Genomic DNA, 25,059 nt, shown 5'->3' on the forward strand with positions numbered 1-25,059 from the left:
GCCGAGCAGCATGGCGGCGGAGGAGCGGCCGCCGAGCCGCCGCCGAGCCCGGCGCGGGCCGCCGCTTTTGCCGCTGCTGCCGCTGCTGCTGCTCCCTTTGTTCCCCCCCGGGCTGGGGGCCGCCGCTCCGCCGGGCCGGGGGCCGCCGCGCCTCGGGGGCTGCTGTCCCGCCGCCGCCGCGCCGCGCTGGGGGGCGGCCGCCCTTCCCCCGGGGCCGCCCGCGGCTCCGCGTCGCCGCTCCCCGCCGCGCTGCCCGCCCCGCGCCGCCCCGCCGAGACCGCGGAGGGGGCGTCGGGCGGCCCCCAACCGGCACCCGCTGTTCCCGCAGTACAACTACCAGGCGGAGGTGGCCGAGAACCAGCCCGCGGGCACGGCCGTGGTGGCGGTGGCGGCGCAGGACCCCGACGGGGGCGAGGCGGGGCGGCTGGTGTACTCCATGGACGCGCTGATGAACAGCCGCTCTCTGGAGCTCTTCAGCATCGACCCTCACGCCGGGCTCATCACCACCACCCAAGCCCTCGACCGCGAGAGCATGGAGCTACACTACTTCCGAGTGACGGCCGCCGACCACGGGGCGCCCCGGCTGTCCGCCACCACCATGGTGGCCATCACCGTGGCCGACCGCAACGACCACGACCCGGTGTTCGAGCAGGGCGAGTACCGGGAGACCATCCGGGAGAACGTGGAGGAGGGTTACCCCATCTTGCAGCTGCGCGCCACCGACGTCGACTCGCCACCCAACGCCAACATCCGCTACCGCTTCGTCAACGAGAGGGCGGCCCACGCCGTCTTCGAGATCGACCCGCGCTCCGGGCTCATCACCACCAGCGGGCCGGTAGACAGGGAGAAGATGGAGAGGTACTCCCTGGTGGTGGAAGCCAACGATCAGGGCAGGGAACCGGGGCCTCGCTCTGCCACCGTCAGGGTGTACATCACGGTGCTCGACGAGAACGATAACACGCCGCAGTTCAGCGAGAAGCGCTACATCGTCCAGGTGAGGGAGGACATACGGCCGCACACCGAAATCCTGCGCGTCACCGCCACTGATTTGGACAAGGACAACAACGCGCTCGTCCACTACAACATCATCAGTGGGAACAGCCGGGGCCAGTTCTCTATCGACAGCGTCACCGGGGAGATCCAGGTGGTGGCCCCGCTGGATTTTGAGGTGGAGCGTGAGTATGCCCTGAGGATCCGGGCGCAGGATGCGGGGCGCCCGCCGCTCTCCAACAACACCGGCATGGCCAGCATCCAGGTGGTGGACATCAATGACCACGCCCCCATCTTTGTCAGCACCCCTTTCCAAATCTCCGTCCTGGAGAACGCGCCTCTCGGCCATTCTGTCATCCACATCCAGGCCGTGGACGCGGACTATGGTGAGAACGCGCGTCTGGAGTACAAGCTGACCGGGGTCTCGGCTGACACACCCTTCGTGGTGAACAGTGCCACAGGGTGGATCACGGTCAGCGGGCCTTTGGACCGGGAGTTGGTAGAGCACTATTTTTTTGGGGTGGAGGCTCGTGATCATGGCTCTCCGTCGTTATCTGCCTCTGCCAGCGTCACCATCACGGTCATGGATGTCAACGACAATCGCCCCGAGTTCACCCAGAAGGAGTACTTTATTCGCCTGAACGAGGATGCGGCCGTGGGGACCAGCGTCCTCAGCGTCACAGCAATCGATCGGGACGTGAACAGTGCCATCACCTACCAGATCACAGGGGGCAACACGCGGAACCGTTTTGCTATCAGCACTCAGGGTGGAGTGGGGATCATCACTCTGTCCCTGCCGCTGGACTACAAGCAGGAGCGGCGCTACGTGCTCACCGTGACGGCCTCCGACCGCACGCTGCGTGACAACTGCCATGTGCACATCAACATCACTGATGCCAACACGCACAGGCCAGTATTCCAGAGCGCGCACTACTCTGTGAGCATCAATGAGGACCGGCCCGTGGGCAGCACTGTGGTGGTGATCAGTGCCACAGATGATGACGTGGGGGAAAACGCTCGCATCACGTACTACCTGGAAGACAACGTCCCTCAGTTTCGCATCGATCCGGATTCTGGGGCCATCACTCTCCAGGCAGAACTGGATTACGAGGACCAGGTCACCTACACGTTGGCTATCACAGCCAAAGACAACGGGATCCCCCAGAAAGCAGACACTACCTACGTTGAAATCATGGTGAATGACGTTAATGATAATGCGCCCCAGTTTGTCAGCACTCATTACCAGGGCGTGATCTCTGAGGATGCGCCTCCATTCACCAGCGTGCTCCAGATCTCTGCCACCGACCGGGATGCCCACACCAATGGGAGAGTACAGTACACCTTCCAGAACGGGGAGGATGGGGATGGAGACTTCACCATAGAGCCCACCTCGGGGATCATTCGCACTGTCCGCAGGCTGGACCGGGAGAATGTCCCAGTCTATGAGCTGACTGCATATGCTGTGGACAGGGGCATCCCTGCTCAGCGAACTCCTGTCCATATCCAAGTGACTATTCAGGATGTGAACGACAATGCCCCTGTCTTTCCAGCTGAAGAGTTTGAGGTCTTGGTAAAGGAGAACAGCATTGTAGGCTCCGTCGTGGCTCAAATCACAGCCATTGACCCGGATGAGGGACCCAACGCCCAGATAATGTATCAAATTGTGGAAGGCAACATCCCTGAGATATTCCAGATGGACATCTTCTCTGGGGAGCTCACGGCCTTGATAGACCTGGATTATGAGACAAAACCGGAGTATGTGATTGTAGTGCAGGCCACCTCTGCCCCTTTGGTCAGCAGAGCCACGGTACACATCAAACTCATTGACCAGAATGACAACAGCCCTGTTCTCAAGAACTTCCAGATCCTATTCAATAACTACGTGTCCAATAAATCCAATACCTTTCCCTCCGGAGTCATAGGGAAGGTCCCAGCATATGATCCAGATGTGTCCGACCGCCTCTTCTACACCTTTGAACGGGGAAATGAACTGCACTTGTTGATTGTAAATCAGACAAGCGGGGAGCTGAGGCTGAGCCGTAAGCTGGACAACAACCGTCCACTCGTGGCTTCCATGCTGGTGACTGTCACAGGTAGGCGTGAAAACCTTTAAATGCACGATTTGGGGTGTTACCCCTTGGGGGGCTTTGCATGATCCCCCTTTGCATGGCAGCCCATTGTGAATTTGTGGGGGCTGGGACTGGTGACAAGGTTTGGGTGGGGAGTTACTTCAAATCGGGAAATGCTGAAGGGTCTGGGAATCATGGAAAGGGTTGCATGCTGTAGGAGAGCATTTTGCAAAGGGGCTGAGATCACTGGTGGTGTGAAAGAACAAAGCATCGTTACTCAGCTGTGAGGATCTCATGTAGCTGCCAGCGAGACACCTTTGGAGATGCTGTCACCAGTGAAGGAGTGATGTTATGCCGTGGGGTGCTGGCCAAGCAAACAGTGCGTTGCTGGGGTGGCCAAGCTGGCCACTCTGCTCTGAGCCCCAAGCGAGTTCTCCTCCCCAGGAGTGGATGCATTTGCTAGCTGCACTGGAGAGGGATGGGCTGGACTGCTGGAGGGTACCACTAAGCAAACAATTCAGGTCTGGGTTCTGTCCATGGCATCTATTGATGGCTGTGGCTTCTAAATTTTGGGATTCTGTTGACTCTGAAGTCAACTTTGCATTGCATATAATGACTGTAACGGACTTTGGAGAGAGGTGTTTAAAACTCGCATTGTGTTGCTGGAGTATCCAAATGCAGGTGCTGGTGGTAGCTCCCTGGAATGGCTAGGAGAAGCATAACGGTCACCTCCAGCCAGGAGGAGATGGAGCACAGATGAACCCAGGGCTTGTCTGAGTGTGAGGCAGTGTCTGTGTGTGGAGCTGCCTGAGCTTTGCCAGCACTGCAAGCCTTTCTTTGCTTGTAGATGCATCGTCTGAAATGGAGGCATCCATCCATCCATCTAGTGCTGAATCAAAGAGCAGCTCTGGGGAAGGGAGGGCAGGAGCCCTCTTTGGGGGGCCCAGACACTGAATCACAGAGCGCGCCTGAGAACTGTGCTTTAAATTGCAATTCTCCCCTGACTACCAGCTGACACCCTTCCCACCCTCTATCTATCTTATTCGGCAAGAGCAAAAATTCTTTTAAGAGATGGAGTGATGGCTCTAGCAGACCTGTTCAGGGCATGGCCAGCTCCAGCCATCAGTGGAATTAGTCTCTTTGGGGACTAATTGTAGCTGCAGGGCTGGCTGCCCTCGCCCCCCCCCCCCCACACACACATGCTGGTTGCAGGAGGTGGGGGCTGGTTTTGACCTTTTCAGCTTCTTTCCCAGTGTGTTTCTGCAAGCCCTGCCTCCTTGCACACTTAACCCCTCACAAAGGCAGGAGAAAATCACATTGCAAAGTCCTGCGCTGAGCTGCCTGGAAGCAAGAGGGCCCCTGCAATTAGTGTGTCGTCATCTTCTAGCAGGATGGGAGAATAGGAGAGGTGTGCTGGCGGAGGGGAGGATGGAGGGGGAAGAGCCAGGGGAAGAGCCGTGCAGTGGCAAGGGGGGTTGGGGGGGGCAGCGAGGCAGTGGGAAGCAGGCCTTTGTTGGCTCTGACAGAGCTGCGGAGGGCTGGCTTGTTTCTCCCTTCTTCATTGTTCAGCCTCCCAGCGACAGCCCTGTCTGCCCCCGGTGCCGTAGCCATGCAGTTCCAGGGTTGCATTGTCTGCCCCAGCCCAGTTCATTCCTCTTGAGGGAAGGCAACAAGAGCACGTAGCTGGGTGCCACTGCGCCTGGGGGCTCACGGGGACAGGGCGGCCACCGCAAACCGGCGCCTTTCTGGGCGACTCACCGGGCTCAGCACCACGGACAGCTCCTCACAGCCACGTGGGCACCTGCGAGTGCTAGAAATGGCTGCTGGCCCCCGAGCAGCTGTCATTCCTGTGTCTGAGCAGCACGGCGTTCTTTTCAAGTCAGGCACGAGTCCCAGGGCCGCCTTTCCCTTTTGCAACTTGTATCGCTTCTCTCCTAAGGAGCGCTGTCTCAGGAGCCTGCTCCCCTCTTAGGTCTCTTGTAGCTGGAGGAGCTGACCACGACTTGTGGGAAGCGTGGATTTCCATTCCTGGTCAGGGAGTGGGTTTGGCATCTTCTTGGTTATTATACTTCAGTCCCTGTCTTTATTGATGCCAGGAAAATGACATTCATAGTGCTGTGTTGGGAATTATTATTTACTTCTGAGAGAGAGTTCTGCAAAAGCCCTTTAGGAAGTAGTGAGGGATACGCACGTCCTCCTCCCCATCATTACACTCCCCTCCTTCCCTGACCTCTCTGTCTGGGGGGGGTTTGTGGCTCCTCAGTTGCTGATGTGATGGCACTGCCATACTCTGTGGTGATCACCAGGGGATGGTCCCCCGTGTCTCCTTCTCTCCTTGCCTGCATAGAAGTCCAGCCCTGTGATTCCCGGTGAGGCTTGGCCATGCCATGCTGATGGCAACCAGACATGGCAATGGGGCTCACACAATGGCCTCCGGTGGCCTCCTAGCCACTGCTTGAAGGCCTGAGTGCTCCCTGTTGGTGAAAGAACCCCAAGGTCCCTGGGGTGGGTGCTGCGCAGGAGGCTTGGGAGCAGTGGGGGGGGACAGGAGGGATGGGGTCTGGCCCTGGCTGTGCTGCTTTTGAAGCTGGTAGGTGTCACTCTGGAATGTGCGGCTGTGCTGACCTGGCACTGCTCAGCACTGGGGTTGGAGCCTCAGGCCTTTCTCCTTGCCCTGCAGGCATGTTTTGGGGTACCTCTTACTGCTGCATAAATATTCACCAGGCACCAGCTCTCCAGCCACAGGATTTAATCAGGAAGGCTGAGCATCCGTGATTAAAATACCTCCCATGGGGGTCAGAGCCTCCAGCCAGCTTTGGGTTTTCTTTTGGTAGCTTTCTTTTTTTTTTTTTTTTCTTTTTTCTTTTTATTCCCCTTTCATTTGCAGAGGGTCATTCTTCCAACCATCTGCTTCCCCTTGCATGGAGCTGACAAGGAGGTGGCCTTGGGTGCGGGGTGGGGACTGAACCTTATGGAAGGTGTCCCTGCTGAGAAATGCTAGTTCACATTGTATCTCGTAGTGGTGGTGATGATGGAGAGCAGAGTTTCCAAAGAAACACTGGGTTTGGGGCTTGGTGAATGTGGAGTGGGAGATGGAGTCATGGGTGATTACCCCACGCTGCTGATGTGTGGGGCTGATGGTGTCAGGATGGTGTGAGTGGCCTGGGAGACGGGTTGCTGCATTTTGCCATGTTGGTGGGGCTCCTGGTGGATGTTTCTGGGGCCACAAAGGAGGGCGCATTGCGCTGCCTTGGAGGTGGTTCACGTGGTGTGAGGCCCCGAGGGATGGGAAGATTGTTTCCAAGGAAAATAAAGATGAAAGAGAATTAAACAAACCGGAGATGGGCCTGGAGAAGAAGGGATGTGGAGCAGATGGAGAGAAAGGGGAAGCAGGGAGACCAGTACAAAAGCCTTGGAGGCCCTGGAGGAGAGAGGAAAGAGATGGCAGGAAGAGAGTGTGGGTGAGGGCAGCACAGAGGGGGGCAGTGGGGGAGTGAAGCACCCCAGGTGCTGGCACTGGCTCCAGTGTTTGTCCAACCTCCTGCTGGGGCTGCCTTCTGCCTGCTGCTCCGCAGCATCCTTGTTGTGAGAGCTCAGTTGGCTGCCCAGATCCAGGATGGGGAGGGAATCTGACAGTTACCTCAGAGGAGAGCCTGGGGCAGGTGGCACCCAGATATCTCCTTGGGCTACAGCTTCAAGCTTCAAGAATTCAGGCCTTTGGGGGCCACGCTGAGCCGGGAGGGAGGAGACCTGCAGCACATCTCTGTTCTGTCCCGCAGATGGCATCCACAGCGTGACGGCCCAGTGTGTCCTGCGGGTGATCATCATCACAGAGGACATGCTGGCCAACAGCATCACGGTGCGCCTGGAGAACATGTGGCAGGAGCGCTTCCTCTCCCCACTGCTGGCCACCTTCCTGGAAGGGGTGGCCACCGTGCTTGCTACGCCCAAAGAGGACGTCTTCATCTTCAACATCCAGAATGACACGGACGTGGGTGGCACGGTGCTCAATGTCAGCTTCTCGGCCCTGGCGCCGCGGGGTGGGCACTACTTCAGCTCGGAGGAGCTGCAGGAGCAGCTGTACATGAAGCGCATGGCGCTGACGGGAGCCTCCATGCTGGAGGTGCTGCCCTTTGACGACAACGTCTGCCTGCGGGAGCCCTGCCAGAACTACATGAAGTGCATCTCCGTCCTCAAGTTCGACAGCTCTGCGCCCTTCATCGCCTCCCCGTCCACTCTGTTCCGCCCCATCCACCCCATCACCGGCCTCAGGTGCCGCTGCCCGCAGGGCTTCACTGGCGACTACTGCGAGACGGAGATCAACCTGTGCTATTCCAACCCCTGCCTGCACGGAGGGACGTGCACGCGCAAGGAGGGCGGCTACACCTGTGTGTGCCGCCAGCACTTCAGCGGTGAGTGCCGGCCAGGGGTTCCCCAACTGTCCCCCTCCCGTGGGCTCCAGGACCATCCAAAGCACAGTTCTAAGCCAGTGCCTCACTAACACGATGGGAAGCTGTTGCCTCAGCCTCCCCACGGAGCGTGGACAGGGAGACCCTGCTGTCCCACTGGGTGGGATCCAGTCCTGGCCTCTGGGACTCCCCCGCAGTGCCTCACAAGCCACACCAGGCCATGGAGACCTGTGCCCAGCCACTGTCAGCATGGGATGAGAGAAGGTGGCCTGTAGCTACAGGGGAGGCAGGGGAGCGTGGCAGCAGATGGTTGCCTCAGAGCTGCTCGGCTCCTGGTGAGATAAGCGGAGTCAGTGGTAATTAACCCCTGGCATTTGAAGCGTGAACAGCCATTAGCAGAAGGGTTAATGAGCTCGTTTCACTGTCACTTTGTGCTGTCTCCACATCCTCCTCGTGTGTGAGCAGGCAATGGGAAGCGGGCCTGGGGTGTAGGGCTGAGCAATTGGTTACTGCGCTGCTGTGAGATCAGCCTCGCCAGGGCCTTTGGGTGAACGGAGCCAGCTGAAGAGAGACCAGGTAAACCTGGTGGGCTGGCCCTGAGGTCAGCTGCGGGATCTGAGGGAGCGGGGAAGAGTTCCCAGCCCTCCACTGGAGCTGAGCGAGGTTCAAGACGGTCGGTGTCCTCACCCGGCTGGGTTCCTCTCTGCTTGGCCCGTGTCCCAGCACCCACCTGCAGGACGAGGGAGCTCCTGGTGCCATGGGTGAGGAGCAGCGGAGGGCACAGGTCACAGAGTCCCCATTCTGTCTCCCACAGGTGAGAACTGTGAGGTGGACAGCCGCTCGGGGCGCTGCCAGCCCGGCGTGTGCCGCAACGGGGGCACCTGCACCAATGGCGCTGATGGGGGCTTCCGCTGCCAGTGCCCAGCGGGCGGCTTCGAGACACCCTTCTGCGAGCTGTCCACGCGCTCCTTCCCACCCCGCTCCTTTGTCATGTTCCGGGGCCTACGCCAGCGCTTCCACCTCACCCTCTCCCTCTCGTGAGTTCTTTCCCTCCTCTGCTGGTGGCCCGCTGGACCTCATGTCCTCTCTCCCCCCTCCCCGTGCTGGGTGCTGCCGCATGCTCCCTGCACGCACCCAGCGTTCCCGCTGGTTCCCTGCCCAGGTTCAGCACGGTGGAGCCCGGTGGCCTCCTGCTGTACAACGGGCGCCTGAACGAGCGGCACGACTTCTTGGCGGTGGAGATCATCCAGGGGCAGGTCCAGCTGAAGTACTCCACAGGTAGGCTTGGCACTACCTACTGTGGGATTTGGGCCATGGGAGCTGCAAAGAGGGGGGGTTTCTGCTGCTGTCGGTCACCTTGAGCTTCACCTCCTGCCTGGCCACGGGTTGATTTGGAGATGAGGACCCTCTTGGATGGGTGCCGATTGTCCTATTGATCACATCACCACTGTATGTCCAGTTTCCTGCAGCATTTATCCCTGTCCCTGCAGGGGAGTCCAGCACGGTGGTGAGCCCGTACCTGCCTGGGGGTGTGAGTGATGGGCAGTGGCACACGCTGCAGCTCCGCTACTACAACAAGGTATTGCGCCCTGCTGTGCACCAGGTCTGTGTCCCCACGAGGCCATCTGTACCCACCTCACACCTCTTGCTGTGTCCCTGCGCTCTCCTGTGCCCAGTGCAGTGGTGCCAAGGCTCCCTGCCCTTCTCTCGCTGTAGGGTGAGCCATGGGGTGTTTGGTTTTGGGGGCCACATGCTGCTGACACCATTACCTTTGCTTTCAGCCTAAGGTCAGCGCCCTGGGAGTGGTTCAGGGCCCCTCCAAGGACAAGGTGGCCATCCTGACAGTGGATGAATGCGACGCCTCTGTGGCCCTGCAGTTTGGCAGTGAGATTGGGAACTACTCGTGTGCTGCAGAAGGAGTGCAGACTAGCTCCAAGAAGTGAGTTCCTCACTGGGGTGCTGCTGTGGTGGGGAGAGGAGCAGGACACCTGTGTCCCCACATGGACCCTGTCCTTCACGCCTGGGATGGCTTGACTCCAGGTGTCACCTCTGAATGTCTGCTTCCCAGCCTGGCCAGCTAGAGGTCACAGGGCTTCTCTCCTCGCAGGTCCTTGGACCTCACGGGTCCCTTGCTCCTCGGAGGAGTCCCCAACCTGCCAGAAAACTTCCCTGTCTCCCACCGGGACTTTGTGGGATGCATGAGAGATCTGTACATCGACAACAAACGCATCGACCTGGCCTCCTACATTGCCAACAATGGAACCACTGCAGGTACCAATGCCTCTGCCCGCCCCTGCCCTGGGAGCAGCCCCAGATCTCCCTGCACCTGCACTGGGGAAGGGCTGGATGCCAGCAGTGCCTGCCTTGCAGGCCGGAGGGAGGTAACAGGTAGGTTGAAGCTGACGTGAGTGATTTGGGTACCTTCAGGCTGCCACGCCAAACACAGCTTCTGTGACTCCAGCCCCTGTAAGAACGGCGGCACCTGCTCGGTCAGCTGGGGAACCTATTCCTGCCTCTGTCCTGTGGGCTTCGGGGGCAAGGACTGCCGCCACGGTGAGTGAGCTGCTGGGTGTGCACAGCAGGGTGCACGCAGCACAGCAGGGTGGGGTACGGATGAGATGAGCCGGCCCTGTCATCCCTGCGTGTGCTGCTCTGGAATCACCAGGGCCTGGAAAATGGAGTTGCATGAGGAAGGGCCCAGGGCAGAAATGGGTGGTCCCCATCCCTTCTCCTCATCTCCGCTTTCCTTTCCAGCCATGCACCATGCCCACTATTTCCAGGGCAACAGTGTCCTGAGCTGGGACTTCAAGGCGGACATGAAGATCTCAGTGCCATGGTACTTGGGGCTGGCATTTCGGACCCGACAGATGGACGGGGTGCTTCTGCAGGCCCACGCTGGCCAGTACACCACCCTGCTGTGCCAGGTAGGGCCACGCAGAGGACTGGGTTTCCCTCCCTGTGCTCGGGGCACTCAGGGAGGGTCGGTTGGAGGCAGCCAAAGTGGGTCAGGACCTTGCTCGCTGCTGCCATTGCTGTCCCCTCTCTGCAGCTGTCTGGAGGCCTGCTCTCCTTCATGGTGAGCCGGGGCTCGGGGCGCAGCACCAGCCTGGTGCTGGACCAGCTGCAGCTGAACGACGGGCGATGGCACGACCTCCAGCTGGAGCTGCGGGATGTCCGCAGCGGGCGGGACTCACGCTACGTCATCACCATCATGCTGGATTTTGGGCTCTACCAGGTGTGTGCTGCACGAGACCCTGGCTCTGGGATAGGAACTGCGGGGGAAGCTTTGCCTACACCCTCAGGTGTGATGGCAGATGCACCATGGTAGCCCTCTGTACGTTCTGCAGGACACGGTTGTTGTTGGAAATGAACTGCATGGCCTGAAGGTGAAACACCTGCACGTGGGGGGAGTCCTGGGCTCTGGCGAGGTGCAGAACGGGCTGAGGGGCTGCATACAGGTGAGTCCACTGCTTTGAGCCTTCCTTGTCCGGGGGATCTGTTGTGGAGAGAGGTGGAAACGTGGGCTGGCAGCTGTTGCCAGTGTCCGTCCTGCTGGGGATGTGCTCCCTCTGAGCATGTGGGAGTTGGAGGTGCTGTGGGGGCAGCCTTTAGTCAGTGTGGCAGGGATGATGGGAAGGGTGCCAGCCCTGGGGCTTGTAGGGGCCGGGCAGACTGAAGTGTGATGTGTTTTTTCTGGCTCTTCCCTTTGACTTTACCCCTGTGTTTCAGGGGGTGCGACTGGGTGACAGCGTCACTGGGACTGTGCTGCCTAAGCCCAGCCATGCCCTACGGGTGGAGGCTGGCTGCAGCGTGCCCAGCCCTTGCGACTCCAACCCCTGCCCAGCCAATAGCATCTGCAAGGATGAGTGGCAGAGCTATTCCTGTGTCTGCCAGCCAGGTAGGGCACGCAGCACTCTGCCACCCCATTGCTCTTCTCACTTAAAGTGAGAAGACTTCTCTGCCCTGTGACTCCCACAGCCTGCCCTTTCCTTGGGCTAGCTGTGTGCCTAGAAATCCCTGCCAGACATGCATTAGCTTTGGTGGAGGGCAGAATCCCTCCTGAGCCTCCCCAGGATCCACTCCGGGGTGCTCTGACCCCTTCTGAGGTGCTTTCTTCACATGATGCTCTCTGTCCACACCTCAGGGTACTACGGAGGGGAATGTGTGGATGCATGTCACCTCAACCCCTGCAAGAACAAGTCGGTGTGTCGCCGCAAGCCGGGCTCACCTCTGGGCTACGTGTGTGAGTGCGGAGGGAACTTTTTTGGGCAGTACTGCGAGCACAGGTGAGATGTGTGGCACACGGCAGGGCCATGGCCTCCAGTGCCTGGCTCTGTGCTGCTCTTCCATCCCAGCTGTGTGACACCTTACTGCCACCCTGCTCCTTGAAGCTGCTGGGCAGCTGGGCTGGTGGCAGGAGAAGGCCCAGGAAGTTGCGTTGGTGTAACAGTGGAGGTGTTTCTCTCCTAGGATGGACCAGCAGTGTCCGAAGGGCTGGTGGGGGAACCCCTCCTGCGGGCCATGCAACTGCGATGTGAGCAAGGGCTTTGACCCTGACTGCAATAAAACCAACGGGCAGTGCCACTGCAAGGTGAGGGGCCACGGTTCACCTGCATCCCTGGAGCCCTCTTTGTCCTTGATGCTGTTTCTTGTCCACTCCTCAGGGCTGGCAGCCGTTGAGGTTCTGCTTTCTGTGCCTGTTCCTTGCTCACCTCCTATCTGTGGCCCTCTTGGCCCAGCAAGGTGACAGTAGAGACAGTAGGATGCTTGCAGACAGGGATCTCTTTGATGAGTCCCTGATGAGCACCCCAGAGAGGAGAGCAAGGCCCTTTTCAGCTCCCACTCACATGGCTCCCCAGGCACCTGCTGTCCCCACAGGCTGTCTGATGGCCGTCCCCATCTCCCTGCAGGACTTCCACTACCGCCCCAAAGGCAGCGACACCTGCCTGCCTTGTGACTGCTACCCCGTGGGCTCCTCCTCGCGCTCCTGCGACAAGGAGACTGGCCGGTGCCACTGCAGGCCTGGAGTCATTGGCCGCCAGTGCAACAGCTGTGACAGCCCCTTCGCCGAGGTGACACCCAGTGGCTGCAAGGGTGAGTGGGGAGGTGGCACAGCACCGGCACCGGCACCATGGGGCTTGGTGTGAGCTGCCCACTGTGACTGGTCCTGGGGGTGCTTCTCTCTGCAGTGCTCTACGATGGATGTCCCAAAAGCCTGAAAGCAGGCGTGTGGTGGCCTCAGACCAAGTTTGGCTTCTCGGCCGTGGTGCTGTGTCCCAAAGGCTCCTTGGGTGAGTCAGGGGTGCCATGGGGTTGGGAGAATCTCGCTGTTGTGCAGGAGCTGCCACAGCCCCAGCAAGGTCACCCCAAGCTGTCTCAGTCCCATTTAGCTGGTCTGGAGGGCTGGGAGGTGGAAAATGGAGAAGGAAGCACCAAGCTGAGGGCGAGCAGAGGGGGCTGGTGCAGGGCTGGGAGCCCCTGTAGGGTTGGTGCCGTCACCCAGCCTCCATCCCCAGATTCTCTCTGTCACCTCTCAGTTTCAGCCAGGATGGGGCTGGGCCTGACACTACAGCTGGGCACACGTAGCACCTGGTGCTGCACAGCTGGGCCCCTTCTGAGCGCTGTGCGGGGAGCAGGGCATGGCGTGCCGCTCGGTGAGTGCCTTGGGTGGAAGTCACAGCCCTGCTTGGAGAAGGCCGATGTGGGTGATGGCAGAGGTGCGAGCAGGGTGTGTGGGACTGCAGGGCAGCGCGAGCCCCAGGGGACAATACAAACCCTGTCCTTCTCCAGCCGTTCGCCCCGGGAAGAGGCAGGTTCGGCTCCTAACTGTTGTCGCTTCTCTCCCCGGTTCTCTCGCCATCCGTGCTCAGGTTTGAGGGGTGCAGGTAAGGTTGCTCCCACCTCCCTCCTTCCCCGCTGTAAGGGCTGCACCACATGGTTTTCCTTCCCTGCTCCCTGCCTGGCACCCTGCACACCCCTGCGCTTTTCCTGCTGCTTCTGGAGCTGCCGAGTGTCTCCTCAATGCTTTGCCTGGCCTCACCGCTCCTACGCACCGCTTCCCTGCTCCCAGCGCACTAACAGCACTGAGCTGCCTGCAGCTGCATGCAGCCCCTGCTACCCACTGTCCTGCAGCATGGGATCTGGGTGGCACGGACGGTTGCTGTGCTCTGCTCCCTGGCTGGGACACGTGCTGGCTGTCCTGGCAGGCACCTGCTTGCTTAGGCTGGAAGGGGAAGGAGCTGCTGTGGGCTGGAAGAAGGAGGGAGATGCTTCGTGTGAGAGAGCAAGGGCAGAACTGATGCACAAGCTCAGCACGAGGTCCTGCTATCTGGCTGGCAGGCAAGGTGCAGGCACCCCAGGGTCAGATCCTGCCCAGGTCTACAGCTGAGCCAGGCTACAGACACCGGCATGGTACTGTTCTGTGCTGGAGGGAAGGCCAGCAGCACAGGTGTTGCTTTGTTCTCTTTGCTCGCAGCTGCAGTGGCATTGCTCTCTGCTTATGCAGCTGGGGAGAGGGTGTTTGGGATGGACAGCTGGGAACTGAGAATAGTGATGAGCATTAGGCCTTGGGGTCTGCTGCAGGCTCCTTCACCCCTCTCTGGGCACGCTGCTGCCTTCATCCCACTACGGACCTGGCTGAGCTCCCCTGCCCTAGCGCTTTCCCTGGGAGGGTCTTGGGTACTGGGATCACCCCACTTCCTCTGTCTAATAGCATGCGTGGTGATGCTCCTGGTGTGAGTGGTACTTAACAGCTGATCCCTTGTCACTTCTGGTATCTCTGCTGCTGTCCAACAGTGCTGGAGCCCCAGCCAGGGATTGGTACCCAGTGCTGGCTGCTGTACCCTCTGGGAGTGCACCACCATCTCCAGGGCAAGTTCACCTGCTGTTGCACTCCTGGAGCAGCTTTCCCACGCATTGAAGGGCCTCAGCAGACATTGCAGGCTGCCAGCCAGGGAAAGCCTGGAGCTGCCTGGGCTTCTGTAGGCTGGAATCATATGTGCCCTAGGGACACAGCTCACCAGGAACTGTGGGTTTCTTCAGCCAGAGCCTTACCAGGTCACTCCCCCTCGCATTGCTGTGTGATGGTGTCTGGTGCTATGCAGGCTGTGTGTGCCATGCTTAGAACCCAGCTCATAGCAGCAGCTCACAAAGGAGATGCAGACCAAGGGTGGAACAGCTGCAGTGCTGCACAGCAGGAGGATGGCTCTGGGGTGCTCCAGGCCCTCCCTGTTGCTTACCACTGCTGCTCTTTGGGGTTAACTGGTGCACAGAGTTCTGCTGGGGGTTGCAGCTGGGGAGATACATGTCCTGCACCCTCTGATTTGCTCTTCCTCCTGGTTTCAGGTGCAGCTGTCAGACACTGTGATGAGGAGAAGGGCTGGCTGGAGCCCGATCTCTTCAACTGTACTTCACCTGCCTTCAAGGAGCTCTCCATGCTGGTAATCCCCCCCTTGGTTTTGCAACCCTGATGGGGCAGGAGCTGTAGGAAGTAGAGCTCACAACCGGGAGCTCAGCTCTCCATGGCTCTAAGTGTAGCAGAGGGCCTTGCAGTGGGACTTGCAGCACCCCACACCCCGATCCCCTGGAGCTGTGATGCCCTCCGGGAAGGAACCTGCTGATGAGTTAATCCTCTCCTTTCTTCCTGCTGGCAGCTGGAGGGCTTGGAGAGGAATGAGACTGAGCTCAACACGATTGAAGCCAAGAAGTTGGCCCACCGTCTCCGGGCCGTGACAGACCACATGGACCACTACTTTGGCAACGATGTGCACATCACCTACCGCCTGCTGTCCCGCCTGATGGCCTTCGAAAGCCGGCAGCATGGCTTTGGTCTGACAGCCACGCAGGATGCCCACTTCAATGAGGTGAGAGCTTCCCTTAAATCAGAGTGCCTTCTGATGCTGCTCTTCTCCGTCGGCCACCTGGGTCTGTTTAGGGACTGAGGATATCACAAGTCTGCTTCAGGAGCTCTGGGCTCCTCAGTACTGCGCAGGCGTTGACCCACAGAGGTGAGACCACTGGAGGCCACCTGCATGGCCAAGGCTGGAGCACGAGAGGGATGAGGAAAGGCAGAGAACACCAGGTTTGCTCAGTGTGGGGGAGGGAAAGAGAAAGAGGGGTCTTAATCCCTAATGGAGGGGTGCAGAAAAGATGTCTCTGCAGGCCGCTTGCTGATGAGCATTGAGGTGGGTGTCCATCGTAAGAGAAACTGCCGTGCTTGTGCAGCAAACTGGGTAGAGGGCACAGTGCTAGCAGCCTGTGAGTGGTCAGGCTGTGTCCCAAGGGCTTACCCCATGCTCCATGCTCTGCTGTCTCTCCCATGCAGAACCTGTTGCGTGCGGGCAGCTCTGTGCTGGCGCCTGAGAACCGGGAGCACTGGGCTATGCTGCCACACAGCGAGCACGGCAGCGCCAGCCTGATGGAGCAGCTGCGGGACTACTCGGGCACACTGGCCAGCAACATGAAACTCACCTACCTCAACCCTGTTGGTGTCGTCACCCCCAACATCAGTGAGTAGGAGCCAGCTGGTGGTAGGGCCTGGCTGGGGTTGTGCAGGGCATGCCTCCATCTCCCTGTTCCGGAGGGCTGAACCCCTACAACAGGGCAAGGGTCTGGACTGGGAAGGAGCGCTGTGGATGCGTGAATCTCACATCATGCCCAAACATAGGAGACCTTTCCCTGTGGCTCATGCAGTCCCTTTGCCTGCATCACCCACCTGCAGAGTGTGCTCTCCAGATTGCTGCTCTAGAGGTGCCTCTCACTCCCTCATTCTTCTGCAGTGCTGAGCATCGACCGCATGGAGAACCACTCACACATCCGCCGGCGCTACCCTCGCTACCACAGCAGCCTGTTCCGTGGCCAGCCTGCCTGGGACCCCCACACCCACGTTGTGCTGCCACTGTCAGTGCTGAGCCCCCCAAAAGCCGAAGGTGAGCATCATTTGAGGAATGCTGCCTGCTGGCCTTGCCTGTTCTTACCATCCCCTTCTATGCCTCAGCTGTCGCCACGGCGGTGCCCACGGTGGCTGGGGGTGAAGGGAACTACACCGTGGAGAGCTCATCTCCAAGGCAGGCACTGCCAGAGCCTGAGCCTGCTCTCACTGTCATCATCCTCATCATGTACCGCACACTGGGGGGGCTGCTCCCCGCACGCTACCAGGTGGATCGTCGCAGTGTCAGGTACGTCCTCCTCTTCACCCTCCATGAGCAGTGGTGGAAAGAGGCTGGCTGGACTCCAGCAACCACAGAGTGTGCAGTAGCCACAGTTTGGTTCCCAGCCTGGTGGTCCTACAATGCTCTGCCTGTTCCCTGCCACGGCATTGCTATGCTCCATGTTTCCTGACCCCTTAGTATGGGTTGGGTAGAACTGTTCCTTCCGAGATGTCAGCACAGGGCCTTGGGATGCCCCAGGGAGGGCTGCAGCCCCCAGGCACGGTGATGGTAGAGCTTTGTTGCTCCTTGCAGGCTCCCCAAGAATCCTGTGATGAACTCCCCCATTGTGAGTGTGTCTGTGTTCAGCAATCACACCTTCCTGCGGGGGCCCCTGGACACCCCTCTCGTGCTGGAATTTCGCCTGCTGGAGACAGCCAACAGGAGCAAACCTCTCTGTGTCCAGTGGAACCACTCCAGCCCGTGAGTTGAACATGGCTAGGCCCAGTTCTGCCCCACAAGCCGCTCGCTCTGAGCTGCTTTCCACAGACAGCTCCTAGTTCCCAAAGTCTCCTGGGCTCTGAATGGACAGCAGTGAGACGTAGGGGTTTCCACCCTCTTGCAGGAGGTTAATTCCTGCTGGGAGGGCACAGTGGAGTCCCAGCAGAACTCTGGTTCTGCTATTTCAGCCATGAGAGTGCTGGTAGAAAAGCCTCGCCAGTGGGCTGTATGCAATTCTCTCCACATACACCACACTGTCTTCTTCCCTGAATACTATCTGCTTTTTGATGGCCACAGGACCAATCCATCAGGCTTCTGGACAGCCAGGGACTGTGATCTTGTGTACCGAAACACCACGCACGTCCACTGCCAGTGTTCCCAGTTTGGCACCTTTGGGGTTCTGATGGACAGCTCACACCGAGAGGTAACCTCAGCCTGCAGGGCTGTGTGCAGCAGTGGGGGTTTGTTGGCCACCTGGATATGCAGCAACAGGTTGTGCGGGCACAAGCAGAGTTTCAGAGCTTCCTGTGTCTCCCTGTAACGCTGCCTTTTGCCTTTGTTTCTCTGCTGCTGCAGCAACTAGAAGGTGACCTGGAGACGTTGGCGATTGTCACCTACTCCTTGGTGTCTCTCTCCCTTGTGGCCCTGCTGCTGACCTTCTCCTTCCTGACCTGCCTCAAAGGCCTCAAGTCCAACACACGTGGCATTCACTCCAACATATCGGTCACCCTCTTCTTCTCTGAGCTCCTCTTCCTCCTGGGCATCAACCGCACTGAAAACCAGGTCCGTGGGCTGAATGCTGTGGAGATTTGAGGGAAGGTGTGGCTGGTGCAGTTAATGTTGGCATGGCAGGACTATCTCTGAATGGCTTTTGTCTCTCCAGTTTCTTTGCACTGTGATTGCCATCCTCCTCCACTGCTTCTTCCTTTCCACGTTTGCCTGGCTCTTCGTCCAGGGCCTCCACATCTATCGCATGCAGACCGAAGCCCGCAATGTCAACTTCGGGGCCATGCGTTTCTACTATGCCATCGGCTGGGGAGTGCCTGCCATCATCACCGGTAGGAGCTGCTTGTCCCATGGCCGTGCCAAAAACACCAGTTCTCAGCGGCCTCCTGAGCCCCTTGTGTCACTCTGGTCGGGTGTGAGACCACAGCCAGCCATTTGGGTTGTTTGCGTGGTCCTACAAGAGGGTGTGCGGGTGGTGAGGGGAGGGGAGCCACGTTGTCCAGCTGAAAACATGTATCACAGGCTGCTGTCTTGCCTTTTGGGGACAACTGATCCCTCAGTGTGTGTCTGTACAGCTCCCTCAATAGGCATGGAGCACCTGCTAGGTCTGGAGCTGTCCTCTCCCTTCTTTCTCCAGGGCTGGCTGTTGGCCTGGATCCTGAGGGCTACGGGAACCCTGACTTCTGCTGGATTTCCGTTCATGATAAGCTGGTCTGGAGTTTTGCAGGCCCCATTACTGTCGTCATTGTGGTAAAACCCTGTCCTGTTTCACCCACAGCCCTCCTCTGCCTCCCTTCTTTGCACCACAGGCACTCGCCCCTTCCCTGGCTGCCCACTGCCTGCCCCCTTCTCTGTACCCTTCCCTCTGTTAGAACCCCTTTCTGTCCCTCCTGGCATCAGCCAAACCTGGGGGAGGCCAGGGCTTGGGTGTGAAGGGACAAGGAGGGGAGCTTCACGTGGGCCTGGTGGACCTGGAATCTGCTCACGCTCTGCACTGGGGATATCAGGTCAGAGCCAGCCCTTGGCACGGCTTCTAATCAGTGCCAACGCTTTCAGATGAATGGGGTGATGTTCCTGCTTGTGGCCAAGATGTCCTGTTCCCCAGGCCAAAAGGAGACTAAGAAGAAATCGGTTCTGTGAGTATTAGTGGCCAAATTCCCAGCAGAGCTCCCGTGGCTCTTAGTTTTCAGCATTTTCAGTGATCATTCCTCCCTCTTCCACCATCACGGAGCGCCGCTCAGTGCATCAGTGTCAGCCTTGCAGCTGCTCTCCTCTCCCACCTGGTGGCTGTGTTAACCGTTCCTAAAATTCCCTGTCCGATGCTGCCCTGCCAGCCTGTCCCTCTTCTCCACCTGCCCTCACACAGCCATCCCTCACATCTACTCGTGTTGGCTCTCAGCACCTGCTGCTGCTTCTCCTAAATGCTCCTTCTGAACCCATTCCCCACTCACCCTCCTCCCGGAGCTTGGCTCAGCTCCTCTCTGTGGCTCCAAACGATCCGTGTCATTTGGGCCCTGTGTTTGCCACGTGTGCTCCAGAAGGGAAGGGCCTGCAGTCAGGAGTGAGCGGCACTGCTGTGCTGAGATGTGCCTGCAGCACTGCAGTGGGGCAGAATGGAGGGCTGGGCAGGAGGAAACCTTCCCCTCTGGATCTCTGTCTGCAAGCACTAAACTGTAGATTAACAACATGCGCTAACCTCTGTGTGTGTGTGTGTGTGTGTGTGTGCCTGTCTGTCTCTCTCTCCCTCCAGCATGACGTTACGGAGCTCCTTTGTTCTGCTTCTAGTTATTAGCGCTACCTGGCTCTTTGGCCTCTTGGCTGTCAACAACAGTGTCCTGGCTTTCCACTACCTCTACACTGTCCTCTGCAGCCTCCAGGTAATTGCCCAGCCTCCACCAGGGCAGGCTCATGGGGCAAAAGTGCTTTCTGTGCCCCCATAACCTGCCTGAGAATTGCGGGGCGGGCTTTGCAGAGACTGAGCACTTTCAGCAGGGGTGCAAGGGATGTGGAGCACCCAGGAACTGACCCTGCTGGCTGCTCCAGGCCCTGTGTGCTGCTGCTGGGGAGGAGGTTGGCACCTGGCTTCCCCAAGGCTCCTTGCTGAGGACACCCACATGGGGCTGATGGTGCTGCAGAGAACCTGACAGCCACTCCTCCAGCACCTCAGGGGACACCTTGGCCCTTCCTTCCTCTCCCATGACCACTGGCCTAGGAGCTTGTGCTGATGGCCCTCGGCTGCCAACCCCTCCTGTCCCTGCTGCAGTGTGCCAACTTGCTGTGAGGGGCTCTCCCTGCAGCCGTTGTGCTCACGGCTTCTCTCCCCGCAGGGCCTGGCTGTGCTGGTCCTCTTCTGTGTGCTGAATGAGGAGGTGCAAGAGGCCTGGAAGCTGGCCTGCCTTGGCAAGAAGGGGCAGAGCGAGGAGGCTGCTCGGAGTACGCAGGTAGGTGGGCACCTGGATTGCTGGGGACTGGCTGCTTGCTGGGAGATGAGGGGATGGCCCTTCTTTACCGAGGTGTGGGAGGGAAGGTCCTTTCCTGTGCTGCACCTCATTAAGAGTCTGTGCCTCTCTCCCTGCTTCACCAGGGCCCCAATACCTACAACAATACGGCGCTGTTTGAGGAGAGCGGGCTCATCCGTATCACCCTGGGGGCTTCCACCATCTCATCGGTGAGCAGCGTGCGCTCTGCCCGCACCCACTCCAGCCAGCGGGGATACCTCAGGTAGGCAGCAGCACAGGGTGCCAGGAGCAGCCAGGCAGAGCCGAGGGCTCGTGCCGGTGTCACCGCTTGGACCCTGTGCCTTTCAGAGACAACATGACGGCACGTCAGGGCTCAGCTCTGGATCACAGCCTGCTGGGTCACGCTGGCCCCACGGACATCGACGTGGCTATGTTCCACCGTGATGCTGGGGGAGGTAAGCACCTGGGTTAGGGTCTAACCCAGGGTATCTCAAATTAGCTCTGGCTTAAGTCATTGCCTGTGTAGTCTGTGACTGCATGGCTGTGTCCTCCCACTAGTGTTTGGCTGTGACTCCCAAATAGGCTGCGAATAAGAGTCAGCCGCTTTGTCACTTAGCACAGCCTCCTCCTGGACAGATGGGAAAGGGCATAACTAGTCTCCAGGGAGCTAGAAACAAAGAAGGCGAGAATTGTCCTTCCCATTTGCACTGATGAGCCTCACCCACTCTCTTTCCAAATGACACCCCAAACACACACCACGGCCGTACAGACCAGGACTCGGACTCAGACAGCGACCTGTCTCTGGATGAGGAACGCAGCCTCTCCATCCCATCGTCAGAAAGCGAGGAGAATGTGCGCCTGCGGGGCCGCTTCCCGCGCCAGTTCAAGCGTGCAGCACACAGTGAGCGCCTCCTCACCAACCCAACAAACACTGCTCCCAAAGGCAAGTTCTGTGGGCTTTGGCAGGGGTCTGCTGTACCTTAGGGTGGCGTGGGGGAAAGGCTGTGCCTTGCCGTGGCTTCGCTACCCCTCACAGAAGAATTCTCTCCCTCTCCTCCGGCGGTGTGTCCTTCACCAGATGTGGATGGCAACGACCTCATGTCGTACTGGCCGGCTTTGGGCGAGTGTGAGGTTCATCCCTGCTCCCTGCAGAAGTGGGGCTCTGAGCGGAAACTGGGGTTTGACATCAATAAGGATGCAGCCAACAACAATCAGCCAGACCTGGCCTTGACCAGTGGGGATGAGAACTCGCTCACCCAGACCCAACGACAGAGAAAAGGTAACAGCCTGAGGGCAGCCTGGCCCGTCCCTGGTGGATGTGGCCCCAAAGGCTCAGCATTGCATCTATTTTGTCATGTCCTTGGGGAGGTTTATCTCCCACAGCTCTCACGCTTTTTTCACTGCTCTGCAAAGATGTGACTTCTCTTCCTGTCTGACGTAGGGATTTTGAAGAACCGCCTCCAGTACCCTCCAGCTCTGCAGGGCTTGCCGGCCGTCGGCAGGATGACCAACGAGCTGTCCTGGTACAAGACCTCCACACTGGGTCACAGGGCCGTCCCCGCTGCCTCCTATGGCAGGATCTACTCCGGGGCAGGCAGCCTGTCGCAGCCAGCCAGCCGGTACTCATCTCGGGAGCAGCTCGACATGCTGATGAGGAGACAGATGTCCCGGGAGCAGCTGAGCAGGAACAACTCAGGAGAGTGTTTGGAAACGGTGCCCAGCCGGCACGGGTCCAGGGAGGAGCTGGACACTATTCCCAGCAGGCACGGGTCTACCGAACACCTAGAAAATCTCCCCAGCAGACACGGGTCGAGGGAAAATTTGGATCTTCTTGCTCCTAGGCCCAGTCAAAGAGATCATGGGAACACACTGCCCCGGAGGCAGGGCTCCAGAGACCACCTTGAAACTTTACCCTGCAGATTTGGGTCAAGAGAGCAGCTAGACTGTGGGCTGGTAAGAGAGGTCTCAAGAGAGTGGCTAAATACATTGCCAAGTAGGCAAGGGTCCAGAGACCGCATAGACAGATTGCCAAGTCGAGATACTTCTCGAGAACAATTGGATTTGCTTTCTAGAAGACAACCTTCAAGGGACCAGCTAGCATCATCTAGACAAACTTCAAGAGAGCATCTGGACTTTCTCTCCAGAAAATCTAATTCCAGAGAGCCTCTGGGTACAGTGCCTAGCAGGCAGCCCTCACAGGAGAATCTGGGGAGTCTCTCTAGGAGACAGCTCTCTAGGGAAAGCCTGGAACCACTCTCTAGGAGGCAGCCTTCTAGAGAGAACCTGGAGGCCATCCCCAGCAGACATCCTTCCACTGAACAGTTAGACATCCTATCTTCCATCCTTGCTTCTTTTAACACCTCCGTCCTGTCCTCGGTGCAATCTTCCAGCACGCCTTCAGGCCCCCAGACCACCGCCAACCCTTCTGGCATGCACACCTCGACGCCCTCTGCAATGTGCCCCTCAACGCCTCACTCCAGCACCTCTCACAGCATTTCGGAGCTGTCGCCAGACTCAGAGTAAGTGCATCCCTTCCTTGGCCATGTCTTGGGCACTGTCCGTCTGCCTGGCTTCTTTCCTCGGGTTCAGCTTGGAGGGGAGGGCCACATATCCCACTGGCACTGCCGCCATCCATCCGTGTTCTGTTCCCTCTTTCCTCTTCCCTGAACTCAGGGACTTGGACACAGTAGCACGGGTTTCTATTCACACCTGGTATAGCTGGGAGGCAGTAGGGAGTGCAGCTGGATCCCAGGGGAAGTGCTGTGTCTTAATGCTGCTTTTCTTTTCTCCGAGAAGAATAATGAGAAACGAAGGCCATTCCTGAGGGGCCGAAGACGTCCAGAAGAGAGATAGAAGAGACAGGGCCGTTCGCCTAGCCAGACACTACCAGCCAAGGTTTGGCATCCCCATGGGCAGGGGCAGAACTGATGGTGGTCAGAGGCCCAAAAACCAACTCTGCCTTCCCTGCCCTCCGGGCTGAGGGGCCGGCACCCAACCATCCACCTCCGGAGCCTCCGGGCTCTCTGCCGCTCTGCTCCGTTTGCCTGCCTGGTGTGAGAGGTATAGCAGGAGCCTGTTCAGGGGAGAGTTGTGTTGAGCCCCCTGGGGCTGAACTCTTCCTTTGCAACCCATTTCTATGTGGGGTGCGTGCGTGCGTGTGTGTGTGTGTGTGTTTGTGTGTGTGTGTGTGTGTGGACAGGGGCAGGGGGACAGAAATGGAGCCCAGGACATGGGGGTGGAGGAGGGTTTTCTACCTTTTTGTATCTTTGTAATCAGAGAGAAGAGAAATTTCTATGGTTATTTTTGCGGATGGTCTGTTCCCAGGACCTGGGGTGTCTGTCTGCCAACAGCCCTTCTCTGGCTTCCCTGGGGTGCCAGGGACTACAGGACTGGAGGGACAGTGCTAAGCAGACCTCGTGGCTTTGCCAGCGTCACTCAGTCTCCTCCCTGAGGCAGGCGGTGAGCGTCCAGCTGGGCCCTCTGCTCCTCGCCCCACAGCTCCCTATATGTCTCAGCAGGGTCCTCCTGCTGTCCTGTGTCCCTCAGTGCCCTGCAGCTGTGCTGGCCCTGCAGCCCAGCTTCCCTCAGCCCTGTCTGCTCTGGGGCTGCCCCTGTCCATGAGCTGGGGTAAGCATGAGGGTTTCAGGCACAGAGCTGGGTGGCCCTGGCACTGCTTGGGCAGCTCAGCGGTAGGCCAGGCTGTTTTGGTGCCCAGCAGCCAATGAGCATCTTCAGGAATGAGACCTCTCTGGTCTTTTGGTCTGGCGTTGCTTGCAGAAGTTGTTTCTAGCTGGTTCCCTGCAGGCTCTGTGCATGCAAGCCCTGCCAGCAGAGAACCCCTTCTCCGGGCAGCCTGGATTTCAGGAGACAGAGACGAATGGCACTTTGCCCTTTGGAAATTCAGGCTACTCTGCACGCTTCTCTGTTAAGCCAGGGCCCCCACCATCCCCTCACCAGCTGGCTCTCCTCTGTGCCTACACTGGGAGCGGGGCCCCTGGCTTGGGGGGCTGGCACACTCCCCTTGGCCCACCCAGAGAGGCCATGCCCCTGCTCAGCTGTCCCTGGGTGCCACCAGGGCCGTGGTGCTCACTGCCTTACTGCCACCCCACTGCCACACCTCGCAGCCCGGGATGTTTACACAGGAGGATTTGTGCTGCTGTCCTCCAGGGCTCTGCCCGGGCAGGCCAAGGTCTCGGGTTGGGGAAGGCCTTGCGCCGGCTCCCGGCATGGAGCTGAGCAGCTCCGCAAGCCCGTCTCCCCGCTGACATGTTTACACACCCTACGGGACCACTCGTTTACATGTTTCTCTCCAGCTTGGGCAAGGGGGCCACAGCCCTCTAGTGCCAAATGGAGAGCAAGAGACAAGTGCCAAAAAATAAATAAGACACGGTGGAGCTGATGGCATCGGGGTGGCTATGCCTGTGGTACAGGGCCAGGCAGGGAGCAGGGCAGCCTTGCAGGGCTGTGGCTCAGTCCCAGTGTGGTGCTGTTGCCTGGGCTCTGGGAGCACCCTCCTTGGGTTTGGGTTTGTTCCTTTGGGGATTTGGTTTTGGTTGTTTTTTCGGGTCTTTTTGTTCTGTCTCCATATCCCAATCCTGTGGGCAGGGAGATACCCACGCTCCCTCCCTGGCTGTGTAAAAGTGTATCATGGAAGCGCCAGATTTGGAAATAAAAGTCTATAAAATGGCACTGGGCTCTGTTTTCTCTCCTTGCACCCATGACATGGTGGCAGCTTACCACCGTCCCTTGGGCTGGAGGA

General features: G+C 58.9%; 1 protein-coding gene across 5 annotated transcripts; it reads left to right on the top strand.

The window, feature by feature from the left end:
• On the top strand, nt 1–24,989 carry CELSR3 (cadherin EGF LAG seven-pass G-type receptor 3). Of its 5 annotated transcripts, none has more exons than XM_025154618.3 (36): nt 1–3,083; nt 6,839–7,471; nt 8,283–8,505; nt 8,631–8,746; nt 8,959–9,047; nt 9,250–9,407; nt 9,576–9,739; nt 9,896–10,021; nt 10,223–10,392; nt 10,518–10,703; nt 10,816–10,926; nt 11,198–11,366; nt 11,613–11,754; nt 11,939–12,059; nt 12,379–12,562; nt 12,658–12,759; nt 13,006–13,353; nt 14,813–14,907; nt 15,121–15,330; nt 15,792–15,975; nt 16,246–16,395; nt 16,464–16,644; nt 16,930–17,097; nt 17,413–17,539; nt 17,692–17,898; nt 17,999–18,173; nt 18,479–18,591; nt 18,898–18,977; nt 19,592–19,718; nt 20,169–20,282; nt 20,426–20,562; nt 20,649–20,755; nt 21,070–21,243; nt 21,379–21,579; nt 21,742–22,819; nt 23,097–24,989. In XM_025154618.3, the coding sequence occupies exons 1-36, from the start codon at nt 11–13 to the stop codon at nt 23,122–23,124; spliced, it is 9,771 nt and encodes a 3,256-aa protein (XP_025010386.2). In that variant the 5' UTR covers nt 1–10; the 3' UTR covers nt 23,125–24,989. The 5 variants fall into 5 exon arrangements, 3 of the variants coding, with proteins under 3 accessions (XP_025010386.2, XP_025010387.2, XP_025010388.2); XM_025154619.3 differs by having other exon boundaries at nt 13,339–13,353; XM_025154620.3 differs by lacking the exon at nt 13,006–13,353.
• Nucleotides 24,990–25,059: the final 70 nt, after the last annotated feature.

This window comes from Gallus gallus, chromosome 12 (assembly GCF_016699485.2).
Source record: "Gallus gallus isolate bGalGal1 chromosome 12, bGalGal1.mat.broiler.GRCg7b, whole genome shotgun sequence".
NCBI classification, from domain to species: Eukaryota; Metazoa; Chordata; class Aves; order Galliformes; family Phasianidae; genus Gallus; species Gallus gallus.

Bases quoted from the DNA above. Each gene is read 5' to 3' on its own strand.
- CELSR3 (XM_025154618.3), top strand. From the start codon at position 11: ATGGCGGCGGAGGAGCGGCCGCCGAGCCGCCGCCGAGCCCGGCGCGGG. The intron at 10,393-10,517 runs GTAGGGCCACGC...CCCTCTCTGCAG, and splicing joins ACACCACCCTGCTGTGCCAG to CTGTCTGGAGGCCTGCTCTC. The intron at 17,899-17,998 runs GTCCGTGGGCTG...TTGTCTCTCCAG, and splicing joins TCAACCGCACTGAAAACCAG to TTTCTTTGCACTGTGATTGC.